Source organism: Ixodes scapularis, unplaced genomic scaffold, assembly GCF_016920785.2.
Source record: "Ixodes scapularis isolate PalLabHiFi unplaced genomic scaffold, ASM1692078v2 PGA_scaffold1__304_contigs__length_218370807, whole genome shotgun sequence".
Classification (NCBI taxonomy): Eukaryota; Metazoa; Arthropoda; class Arachnida; order Ixodida; family Ixodidae; genus Ixodes; species Ixodes scapularis.
In genome coordinates, this window is record NW_024609846.1 from 81,550,021 (window position 1) to 81,563,301 (window position 13,281).

The 13,281-nt window shown below is 45.2% G+C and overlaps 1 protein-coding gene across 3 annotated transcripts in view; it reads left to right on the forward strand.

Moving 5' to 3' along the window:
- LOC8037629 (deoxynucleoside triphosphate triphosphohydrolase SAMHD1) overlaps positions 1–13,281 on the forward strand; it is a 39,247-nt gene that overhangs the window by 20,914 nt on the left and 5,052 nt on the right. For all 3 annotated transcript variants that reach the window (XM_040209176.3, XM_040209174.3, XM_040209175.3), the window contains exons 8-11: positions 2,362–2,453; positions 4,139–4,189; positions 5,154–5,421; positions 9,369–9,449. In XM_040209176.3, coding sequence (XP_040065110.1) covers positions 2,362–2,453; positions 4,139–4,189; positions 5,154–5,421; positions 9,369–9,449 — 492 coding nt within the window. The remainder of the gene's footprint in view (positions 1–2,361; positions 2,454–4,138; positions 4,190–5,153; positions 5,422–9,368; positions 9,450–13,281) is intronic.

The following is a 13,281-nucleotide window of genomic DNA, read 5'->3' on the forward strand; positions in this document are numbered from 1 at the left end:
GATGTCTGTTTGAACACCACCAAGCAAACATCACAGCTTTCCTCTGCTTTCCGGTGACCTCGGTACTCGTCAGACTTGTTGTCACAGGCCATCTGCCTATGCTGTCAATCTGTTCTGCCTGGTCCTCGTATTCTTGACCGTGACTCCAGGATAAGGGTTTTGCACTTTGGAGTTTGAAAACCTACCCGCGCCCAGTGTCGCTCTACCATGTGTTATCATGTGATACAACCGCTGGTGTAACTCAGATCTATTTGGATAAGATTTCAAACACAGCCCTTTCGTTTCCCGTTTGCGGGAAGCAAAGGCCTTGAGCGTTTGACTGGCAGCCAACAAAGCGTGTGAGGGGCTGTCCGGACACATGTGATGAGCACGCTCAAGGCTTCCGTGATCGGACACAAGCAAGCTTTGACGGAGGAAACTTCCTCCCCGGCAAAAATATCGGACGGAAGCAGACCACCACACGTCTTATGTCGGAGTTGTGTCGCCTCACGATTTCTAAAGTGTCCTAGCTGTTTGGACAGACTTTTAGCGGCCCTGAGGAGAGGCCAAGGCCACCACAGTCTCATTTTTCTAATTCCTTTGAGTGTGTCGTCGGCATCTGTTCGGGACAACAGTTAGATGTTATACAGTCGAACCTCGATATAACGAACTTCAATGTAACGAAATCCTCGATTTAACGAAGTATTTTTTTTTCATAATTTTTTGCCCATAGACCCCATGTATTTTTAGTCTCTATATAGCGAAGTCCATTTTGCTGCTATTTCAATATAACGAAGCGCCATTGCCATAGAAGGCAATAAATAAATAGACTCTAAAAAACAACTTCGCAAAAAAAAAAAAAATAATTATGCGCAAACGCGAGCGCTTTGATAGGTTACTTCACGGGGACAGGCCTTCCAACGTTCCTAGGCTGCCCGAGGATGCGGCGCCGGTAGCGCCGGCGAGGCATGCGGCAAAGCGGATTCTGCGGGGCTGGCCAGAAAATGCCGAGCAAAAAGTTTACACGGCATAACAGCATCACCCCTGACATTCACTGATCATCATAGTCCACTGTACCGCGGGTAGCGCGGGAGCCAACTTCAGCGGGGGAGCGACGTGATGGCGCGACCTAGCGCGACCGCATGGGCAGTGCCATCTAGGAGAAGACCGAGAAGACCGATTATCGTCTTGCGACCGTGATGTAAAGCAAAGGCGCAAGCACACTGTGGGCGCAAGGGCAGCAAGGGGGCAAGTAAACTGAGTAAACTGTGCGGGCAAGACTGCTGTGTCGGTTGGAAACATTGGCATCGCCTAAACTAAACAGCTTTATTTTTCAACTGGGCGGTTCACTCACGTGCTTGCTGGCATAAGGAAACGTAAAGTTCATTTTTTGGATGAGAAAGCAAACGTTTTGGACGCCATCCTGAAGAAAGTGCCGAGATCACGAGCACTCGGGAAGTGCTCGACGCAATGGACGTACTGAGGAGGTACACGGCGTCGCATAGGCAGCAAGATGCCGTGCAAGCGCTCTGGGCGCTCGAACGCCGTATGACGCCGCTGCTACTGTCGGACAAGGCGCAAGCAAAACTCGCGGACTACTTTGCCCCTAAATAAATGTCATTTTCGGTGAGTTTTCATACCCGTAAAATGTTTCGGAATTTTTTTTTTTGCATGCTAAAGCCAAATTTCGATTTAGCGAAATTTCAATGTAACGAAGTAAATTGCGAATTTTACCGACTTCGTTACATCGAGGTTTAACTGTACTGCATTTCTGGGTCATGACGGAAGCTGATCAATGGCTATGACAGTGTTAACCACTATTCCGGTTTTGAGCGCAGATTTTGCAATTAGGGCCTCTGACACGAACATAGGAGACAATGTGTTTACGAAAGTGGATCTCATAACCCATAGACTTTACATTTTTTATAAATTTTGCTCATATTTAAAATGGCTTGCTGTAGTTTTATATGTGTTCTCGTATAAATCTTAGGAAAGCACAGTGATCTAGGAATGTGACAAACTTATAGCCTAATAAAAACTAAAATTCACCAGGGAAAAAAAAACAGAAATCTCCTGTGAACACCATATTTGAAATAAAAAAAATATACTCTGAAAAATATTCTCAAAATTTTATCAGAAAAAAACATTTGAAAAACAGTAACCCTAATGAATGGCATCTGGTCTAGACTACTAGCCCTACATTGGAAATACACGGAGCATTTGGCAATGCATACTAGTGTATTTTGCAATTGAAAAAAATGATGTAAAGCTGTTTCTTTTTATGGGCGGCCTGTAGTTGCAAAGGTCAAGCTTCTCACCAAATTCGTTTGTCGTCCCTCTTTGTTTTGCCAAAATGTCGACTGAAGGCCAGTCTTCATGCAGGAGCTGAACACGGTGTATGACATGTTTCGCACTCGGAGCCTCCTGCACAGCAACGTCTACCAGCACCGCCTGGTCAAGGTCTACGACACCATGCGAGTAGTCTTTACAGTTTACATTGCTTTCGGGCTGCCACCGTATGGCTGCGAATACCGATCCCAGCAGAAGAGCGTGGCAGGGGCAGGGAGGCACGGCCATTCACGAAGCAACTACGTCGTCATAGCAGTAGCCTATCTTCCACTCGGATGTATGTGCTTTGTTCGTCTTGTTGCGGTTAGAGCTGGATCTAAGCTTTGAACCTCTGTGTAGTTATTAATGTCAGCCTTCTATCAGGGAAAATCTATGCTGTATGTATCACTATCTACACCGGGGGTCTCGAAACTTTTTGGCCGAGGGGCAGTCTATGAGGAAAAAATTGCGACTGGGCTGCTGCTGCCATCTGTCAGCTTTTGCTCTGATCGGACGCATCTCATTTATGGAGGAACATGTGCAGATGGGAAAAAGCTGTTTTAGGGGCGAAGCTCCTTAGGGTCTATCAATCAATCAATCAATCAATCAATCCTTTATTTCACATCAGAAACTGATGTAGGCTGCAGGGGCAAAAAGTCAAAAGTTTGACTTGACAAGGCCTCTGCAGCCTTACAATTGGCACACGGCGACATACTACACATGAAGTAATAACATTAAGTTTTCAGCTTTTAACATTAAGCAAATAAATAAATAAATAAATAAAAAAAGAACCAGAAGAACAGCATAAGTTAAACACGCTGTTAAAGATAACAAAAAAATCATATATATATATATATATATATATATATATACATATGATTTTTTATATATATATATGATACATACACATACATACATACATACGCATCATACACACGCGCAAATACACACATATATATAAGGCACATAGCATATTTAGGTACATGACAGGACTAAAAATAATAATCGTACTACCTCAAGGATATCTGAAACATACAGAACACACGACCTCACAATACAAGCGAAATTTTAATACAGGAAAAAATTTCTAATTGTACTAAGATTCAGCCTTGTCCATCTGGCGTCCGTGCTCACATCGATCTTGCTGGTGCTGGTGCTCGTGCTCGTAAGCTCACGTGCTCGTGTAGGGCAAAAAAAAAAAAAAAGAAATACTTGCGCAGTCGAACCTGTGCGGAGAGACCCCAATGGATTTCTAGTTCATCGCCTTAATTACTCGGCCACAACTGCAGTACAAGTTGGGGGCTCTGAGATGTGGTAGTAACTCAAGAGCTGGGGATGTCATAGATGAAACGTTGCATGTACTAGCTGCTCAACGCCTATACAGGAGAGGGCGCTGCGGTCAAGTGCGTATATAATCGCGTTAAACTGTGCATGCATTGGCTCAACGTTTATAGATGAAAAAGCGCTGCGGTCAAATGCTCAAGTATGTATATAACCACGTTCCGTACCACACATTCTCTTTAATTCTGACATGGATGAAAACGAACGAAAAGCTCGGCATGCTGCGGCTCAGCATCTACGCAGGCAAGCACCATTAGAGCTTTGCCCCAATCAGCATCATTCACCACGTGGAGCGGTCATTTTTTTATCTTGTTACTTTTACTCGGGTATGTTTGTTCTTTGAAATATTGACACACAAGATGCATCACCTATTTCTGCAATAAAATGTAGAGCATGACCCATTGACCAATCTGGTTTACGCAGTTCCAACACACTTCCTGGTTCATGCTGCGTATGGGGACGCTTTAATAACCAAGCTCCTTCTTTACAGGGTCTGTGATGCCTTGCTGCTGGCAGATGAAAAGGTGACCGGCCTGGATGGGTGAGCCCTTTTTTTGTTATTTTAATTCATTACATAATTTCCAACCAGAGAGAAATAAAGATCTCGCCAAGTCTTGTGTCAAAAAAAAAAAGAAAAGAAAAGGATATTTTGGGTGGACAAACCATGCAGATGTTTGGCATCTATGTACACCACGACTGCAGCAGCCCGAAAACTAGGGCACTGCCCTTGCAGTCAGCACAACGCTCGCCAGGAAAGATGAAACATATTGCAAAGAACTCGAAGAGGAACCTTTTGACCGTTTGTATCCAGTGTCTCGTTACAATACTCTGCACCCTTATCATTGGCCATGGAATTCTTCTTGGCAAAGAAATGGGCAGGTGGCATCAGCAATCCGAGACCAAATTGTGCTGCCCATCAACGATTGAAATGGAAAAACAATAGTATCCCATAAAAAAAAAGAATGAGCAGCCTTTTGTGAATCTACAGTACAGTCGAAGCGACAGCTGTGGCGCCTTACCGAGCCGTATTCTTACGTGTCTTGCACCTTACGTGGAGGAACCGTCGCCAATGCTTGCTCAGAGAGCGACACGCTCATTTATTTTATATACACAGAAGCTAACGGACGTGGCACGAGACTCGGGTGGCGCAATGCGACGTTGACGTGACTGCAGTCATCTAGTGGGCACCGCGTGAGGATTGTATTTGCAGCTGTCCCCAACACGTGCGGTTTATTAGGCAGTGCATTGAAGCAACTGGCATGGCTCCGCGGTACCGCGCTCGCTTCACAATCGGCGAACCCGAGATGGAATTCGGAGGAAAGCGCTGTGGGTTTTGGGGACTTCCTTACACCTACAACAGCAACTGCATTGTTTCAAGTCGGAAGAAAAGCACATATCGGCTATCGCCGTAAAATGATGTGGCTCCTCGGAGGGCTCAATTTTCGTGGGCTGTGTTCTATGGGGGGTAAAAGGCGAACGAGACGAAACTCCTGTCGCGCTTGCAGCCGTCCCCTGCGCCTGTGGCAGACGACGCACGAGGTTGGCCGGGATTGCCACGATGACAGCCCCTCGGCCGACGCTTGGCTGGAGGCGTTTGTGGCCCTGAGCGACTCCTGGGTCCAGCTGATGTTGCGCAGGAACGCCGGCAGCCACCCGCAGGTGGTGCAGGCGCAGACGCTCTGGGATGCCCTGGAGGCCCGCTCCCACCGGCCGGACGCCCTCTACCGGCACTTGGGGCGTCTGCCCTTCCACCAGGGCACCCTGGACTCTCAGGTGAGTCACCCTGACCTCGGGCCTTTTTTTTTGTAGGCCCGCTGTAGCTGGCCTCGATGGTATGTTTTTTGCCACTCAGTTCAAATGCAGCAGCATAAAGATGCTTTACTTTTTTTTCTTGAATTAAAGCTGCACTACAAGCGCTTCTGACTTTATCATTTTAGGAGTCGGTACTGTCGCGGACCGATTTTTCGGACTAGGAGGGGACCCCAAAATGGTCCGAATAATCAAGCGATCCGAACAATCAATCTCAGCCAAAATATCAAATTTGCACGCATATTCTGCTGCGTATTGGCCACTTTCCACTTGCTTGATGTCAAATTTAACTCCTCGTGCAACTTCCGCCTTATATTGTTCACTTTTCACTTTTTTGTTTATTTATTTACAAAAGCAAACCTGCAGCACCGAAAGTTCGGCATTATAGCTAGTACAGGCCATGGACGCTCAATGAAGAACTAAAAGCAGAACACTTGAATATACAGTAGACTTATTAATTCAAACTCCAGGAAGTCACAGATTTTAGTTTGAATTATCAGAAGTTTGATTAATCGGAAATTCATCCAAATATGATACTAGACAACATTATGATTTGTTTGATGGATACCTACACATACAAAGCAGATTTTTGCCAGTTTCCTCTACATAGGCCTAATTATGAGCAAGTACAGGTATGACACATTGGTGAAAGAACTGTGACATTGAGTTTATTCATCTGGCAAAAAAGTTGTCGATTGTGGACTGTTTAGTCAGCACATGAGATCTCATTACAAAATTTTCAATACCAGCCAATGCAAGTAGCTCCTTACGGGACTCTTCCTTTGCAGACAGAAACTTCCGGAGCTGAGCAATGTGCTCAAAGGCCTCTGCGGCTGTGACAGATGGTAGTGGGTCATCCCTTTCTTCATCGTCATCTTCACTCTCACTGCTGCACTGTACTGGCATTACTTCCTGTACTATGTCCTCTAATGAGTCATCACGACAAACACACATCGTCGTCAAGACTAGCATATTCCGCCAGCTCGGCGTTCACATTATATTCTTCAAGGCCAGAAAGCATGATGCCAGTGAGCTATTCCTCATCCTCGATGTCGTCTTGGTCATCATTGCTAGTCTTGAAGCACATAATGTGAACGTCATTTTCCCCTAATGTGTGCTCGCTTGAGCGCCGTTGAGTGCGCTTCTTTCAGAGCACCGGTGTACTGCAGAGAAGCAACACTTGTGAAAGCAAGCTTTGCGGGTATTGCTTCTCTGTGGTGCACCGGTGCTCGGAAAGAAGCGCACTCAGCGGGGCCGCGAGAACAAAAAAGTCTGAATGCGAAAACGCTGTCCGAATTAAGCGGCTTATAAGTACATTAAAAACATAGCGGGACAACCAAAATTTTCAAATCTGTTTGAATTAACCGGAAGTATGAAATATTCGAGTTTGAATTATCGCGATTTTATTGTACAGCCTTGGCTGTCAAGAAAGAGAATACATAAACAATAAAAATAAGTAACAGCATTAAAAATCGAGACCATTTCCTGAGGAAAATTGTCCCACGTCAACATTAATTAAACAAGAGACTCGGGTAACAGGTTCCACTGAGCTATTGTGTGTGGAACAAATTAAAACTTATAATTTGTTCTACAGAAAATTCCCTTTATATTTCTGGAATGATCCACACGATTTGAAATATAGTTAGGTTACTCCATGTATTTGCTTTTATCAATACCTGTCAAATCGTTAAAAATTGCGAGTAGGAACCCCAATTGAAAATCTTTGTGTCTTAACAATAAAGTTTCCCAACCAAGTACATTTTTAATCTCTGTAATGCTATTGTTTCTACTATAACTTCCGTTTACAAATCTCGTTGCACGGTTTTGAAGTTTCTTTAACTTATGTGCACGGTATTTTTGGTGCGGATCCCACAAAACACATGCATACTCCAGTGTTGGTCTAACGAAACAGCAGTAGGCTGTCCCCCTTGATTTCTGTGGAGCACCGCGTAAATTTCGAATAAGAAAACTTAAAGTTTGGCTGGCCTTTCTAGCAGTTTTAGTGACATGAACATTTAAAAAAAGTGTGCTTGACAAGGTAATTCCCAAATATTTAACATCAGTGTTATTTATGATGATCACTAAAATAACACGATGGGACAGGGTTAAGTTTCCTCCCAAAAACGACTTGCACACACTTATCCACATTCAAGCCTAACTCCCAAATCCTGCACAAATCCGATACACTATCCAGATCCAACTGTAAAAAAGCCAAATCACTAACACTGTCAACCCTGCTTTACAGAGCACAATCGTCTGCAAATAGCTTTATGGACGATTTAATGGTCGATGATATACCATTAATAAACAAAAGAAATAAAAGATGTCCCAGCACTGACCCTTGCGGCACGCCAGAAGTCAGATTAACAAAGTCTGAGCTTGCACCATTTATAATGACACACTGCTCTCTCCCAGAGAGGTAATTTTCTATCCAGCGGTATAAGTTTCTATCAAAGCTAGGGGAGATCTGTTTGATCATGGTGCTGCGCTTTGTCGGCACCTTCGTTGGCACAAACAGCAAAGTGTAACTTGGCGCCATTTGGCACTATTGAGAGACAACATTTCGTCCGCCAAGCTCGCTTAAAGGGCAACTCCGCTCAATTCCAAAAAATTTAGGCTTACATGTGATTCAAATTCACAAAGCACTACTAAACAACTGTACGTCTTCGGATTCGCGAAATGTGGAATAGTATTTGTGTAATCCTAATTTAAACATCAGCTGATACCGAAACCGAAACTTCGGTTGCATCAGGCAACATTGGTCTTGGGTCGTCAGAGTCATGGCCACGTCACGTCGAACCACGTGGTCTTGTGACGTTCGGGAGGGAGCGAGAAACAGGACACGCGACGCGGGCAGGTCTTTTTTTTTTTTCGACGCCAGCAGGTCGCTTTGGCATGGCATGGACGGTGATGGCCCGGGGGAGAGGGGGAAGGGGAGAAGACGAAAGAGGAGAAGGGGAGTGGAGAAACAGACCGATAAGCGCGCAGGGCAGCGCAAATTAGCGCATCCGCGTTACGGTGATCACGTGAACGCCCGGTCAGCCAACACCGGGAGAAACTCATGACGTCATCGTTTAATCTCGCCCTGAGAAGTAAAAACAAACAAAACGTGAGAATGACGTATACATGCCTCTGACGTAGTGGCTCAACGTTGGCCGCTCCAACTCCGTGGTATTGACTGCGCTGATGATTGCGCCTCGCGCCGCACGCTAGAGTTGGCAGATTTCGGCGACTTGGCTCGCTTGAGGGTTTGCTGGCCAGTTTATTAAATATATAAACGGGATTAGATCATAATATTTGACATGGGGTCTTCCTATATGATACTGAAGAGGGCTACATAGTTTTCTAAATATCGAAAATGAAGCGGAGTTGCCCTTTAAATACTAAGCCTATCGTCTAGAAACCTTTGCGCTCAATGACCACGAGAACGGCAGACGGCCATTTTTCTCGCGGTTGCACTCGAAAAACACGAACCACGACAAGAATGGGCAGACGGCGGCCATGTTAGCTATAGTGGAACTGGGAAAACCCGTCTATAGCCTTAAACCAGCTTGTTTATTGCGTATAGGACGTGGTATTGAGGCTAGAGGACAAAATCAAAACAACCAAAATGGTGGCGACTTGTGACTGTAAATAAAGGAAATCACACGAACTATGTCCGAAATGTAGAGGAATAAGCTTTATAGCGACCAAAATTTCGGTCAATGTTATACATTAACTTTATGCAGTGAGTGACGGTTTGGCAAAAACGTCCGAATAATCGGGCGTGTCCGAAAAATCGGTCGGCGTCTCTAACTTGACCAGCAGGCTTTGTAGAATTGTTTGCGATTTATTCGCGCGTATATCTCACTTCTGAAATAACTACAGGAATTCATAGGCTTGCCTAATGGAAGAATGTGGTTCATTTGCAGGAGAAAGTCCTTGACTGGCTGCTGAGCAGACTGCCAGCCCACCTGGCTCACTGTCCAAAGCGGCAGGAATTTGTCATAACGGTAGGCCCTTGGACAATGTGCAAACTCTGCTGAAGTACCATCTTCCTGGTATTATGCTGTAGAATAGGCATTGATAGGATGACAAGAAATATATGCACAGTAGAACTTCAATGTGTTTCAGAGTACTGCAGTAAAAAAGAGATGCAAGAAAAAAGGACTGCAGTAAACCACCGCTATCACGTTTGGATACTATAGATTGAGACAGGAAGCAACTCTCGCACAATTTGTTAAACAAACTTTCACACCTTTGGGGAACTACCATATTTAATCAAAATGAGGTTGTGTTTTTATAGCACAGCTTTTAGGCGCCTGTTTCCGGCTTGAGCTTCATCACCGTCAGCGTAACCGTGAGGTCACGTGGCCCCCCCCCCCCCCCCCCCGGTCACTTGACCCCCCCCCCCCAGGTTACGTGACCCCCCTCAGGTCATGTGACTTCCCAGGTCACGTGACCCCCCCAGGTCACGTGACTCCCCCAGGTCCGGGGGTCACATGACCCCCGTGAGGGGAGGAGGAGAAAGGAGGGGAGCAGTGAGGATGAGCAGGGGGGACGAATCCAAATTTTCATTACTTCGGAAAATAATTTTAAAAGACTCTGATCTCTTGTCCCTCGGCCGGCTTCGAATAGGAGCCCTTTCCTTCAGGAGTAGCAGGCAGGATCACGAGGGAGGAGGAATATACCCTCCCCTCAGTACCCTTCCCTCCTTCTCCTCAAGAGCTGCGCTCCAATTCGGCGTTACAGGGAGTTGTAAACGGCTTTATTTTTTAACTGCTACCTAAAATTAAGTACCTATATACAGTCATACCCAGATATATCGAATTCAAAGGGCATTGTACTAGTTCGATATATCGATTTGATATACAAAAATATGTTAACTTAAGCTCCGCGACAAACAGGACCTTACTGAATAGAGGACCTTAGAGCCGCTAAATATAGCAGAGCGTAGTTCGCGTGCACCTGGCCACGACCTCTACACAGCACAAGCGACAAAACACGAAAATAATTTAAAAAAATAAAAAAACGGAAAAAGCGAGCCACATAAAAAAAAAACAAAAAAAAACTTGATTCATAGAACAAAGTTAGGCAAGCAATAAAAAAGAAAGCTCACTAAATTCAGGCAGCAAACAAAAAAAGAAAAAAAACAACTGGCAAAGCAAAAATTGCAAAAAAAAAAACGTAAACAAAGATAAGGCATTCAAAGTGTGATTGCTCAACCATTGTTGCCGACACACTCAACTTGCTGGAGACTTTTTTTTTGTTGCTTATTTTGGGGTTAAGGAGTCGTGCAGCGACAGCATTGTTCGGGGAAAGAGCGCACGTTACCCTTCCAACAGCGGGCACTCTTTGCCCCTACGCCCACTCGTGCCCTTCCCCTTGCTTTTGCCATCCTCCACCTTTTTTTTTTTTTTTTACAGTTGCCCTTGTCTTTTTTTTTTCGCCGCTGCGTTTTCCCCGTCCTTGTATGCTGGCTTGGCGGCGTGCCAGCCACTCAACTAGAGCGATGTGCTCGCCACCGGCACAATTGGGGCGCAATGGGATTGCGGGAAAAGCGGCGGGCTTCGTTCGCCATATTGAGTGTCTTGCCATGTGGATTGGATACAAAAAACAATGCTCCTATACTATTACATGTGATTTTCAAGGGAATGTCTGGACTGTTTGATATAAACTATAATTCAAAATACCCGAGTGCGATATTGCCACGTGCGGCGGCGGGCGAGCGCATGCATGGCGAGTGGTTACCATGCTTGACTGTCGCGCGGAAGGTTTGGGAGCGATTGCAGTCAGCGGACTGTCCTTTTATTTATTCTTTCTACTTGGCGTTCCCGTAAGTTTGAGAACATTCTCGTCTGATCGAGTTCCGAATGTTCTACGCACGGAAAGTTCTACGCCGAATGTTCCAGAAACCCACTACGGTACTTTAGGGGGTTCCGCATGGCCAGTGCAGTCAGTCTCGCCCCAGCGTTCGACTCTGCTGTTACGCCGACTTCGACGCCCGCAACGCTCTGTTGTTGTCCTCTAGTTCTTTCTTGGTTTTGGGCACAAGTTCACCCCATTAAACGTTTCATTTTCCTCAGTTGTTTTTTGTTTCGTCACCTCATCATTCGTGACAGCACACCCGGGCTCGACTGTGTTTCAGAGAACGCAGGCCAAATCGCTCCTGCAAAAACTACTCATCGCAACAAAAAAAGGCTTGTGGCATTTTGGTCCTGGGCCTGGGGCCCATTTAGGAAAATTGTTGAAGTCTGGGATAATTAAGTTAATTATTTTGGCGTAATTAACTGTTTTAATATTGTGTTTAAGGGCATGGTTTAAATTAGAAAATTGCTCAGCATTATCGAAAAACACTAAATCGACAAATTGCAGAACGATAGGAGGCACGCGAAGCATTTTACGGCTTTCTGAAAAACTGCACAAAATCAACGTGTTTTTAAGTTTCGGTTTGCTATCGGAGCGCATCTCAGCCCCGGCGGCACCGCGCCCCGTGGAGAGGTAGTGCAACCAGCCACTGCTGCGTCGCGCGATGACAGCGCAGCAGAGGCTGGTTGCACTATCTCCCCATGGGGCGCGGTGCCGCCGAGGCTGAGATGCGCTCCGATAGCAAACCGAAACTTGAAAACACGTCGATTTTGTGCAGTTTTTCAGAAAGCCGTAAAATGCTTCGCGTGCCTCCTATCGTTCTGCAATTTGTCGATTTAGTGTTTTTCGATAATGCTGAGCAATTTTCTAATTTAAACCATGCCCTTAAACACAATATTAAAAAAGTTAATTACGCAAAAATAATTAACTTAATTATCCCGAACTTTAATAATTTTCCTAAATGGGCCCCTGGCCCAGGACCAAAATGCCACAAGCCTTTTTTTGTTGCGATGAGTAGTTTTCGCAGGAGCGATTTGGCCTGCGTTCTCTGAAACACCCTGTATATATATATATATATATTAAGCTTTGCTGTCTCAGGTTATTCATAATATTAATTTATCTCTTCACTTTGGATGGGCACCCTTATGGGATTTTACAGTATATTTTCACGGGTGGTGACCAATAAACAAAAAATAAACGGGAAGAAATAAACGTTTAATGTGGCGAACTTGTGCCAAAAATAAAAGGGTACAAAAGATAATAACGGAGTGTCGCGGGCGTCAAAGTCGGCGTAGCAGCAGAGTCGAATGCTGGAGCGAAACTGACTGCAGATCAGCACGCGGAGTCCCTTATGTACGCGCGTTGGGTTCTGGAACAATCGGCCTAGATTGTTCGGCGACTGGAACATTCGTAACTTGATCTGACGAGAATGTTCTCGAACTCACCAGAACGCAATGAAAGAGCAAATAAAAGGGCATTCCACTGACTGGAATCGAACCCAGACTTTCTGCGCGACAGTCAAGCACGGTAACCACTCGGCCACGCGCGCGGTCGCTCGCCGACGAGCGTGGCAATATATATCCATACTGTAAAATCCCATAAGGGTGCCCATCCAAAATGAAGAGATAAATTAAAATTATGAAAAACCTGAGACAGCAAAGCTTTATCAAAAACTAATGATAAACACGGGGGCACCCACTGCAAACCATGTGACGCGGTAATTGATACTGCAGACCGCGAACAGGGCAAGTTCGCGTTTCGAAACGCAATGACACACGGGAAGGCGCTACGAACCCCTGTCACAGGGAAGGATACCGCGAATGCAGATAAAGCAAATTCGATTCGTGTTTTAAGGTGTGATAAACGCTCTGAAACCGGCTACAAAATTTAAACAGCCATGGGAACCAATATTGTGTGCAGATCGCAGACAAAAAAAGCGGGAAGTTGCTAGGAACTCGCTTGTCTCAGGAACCAACA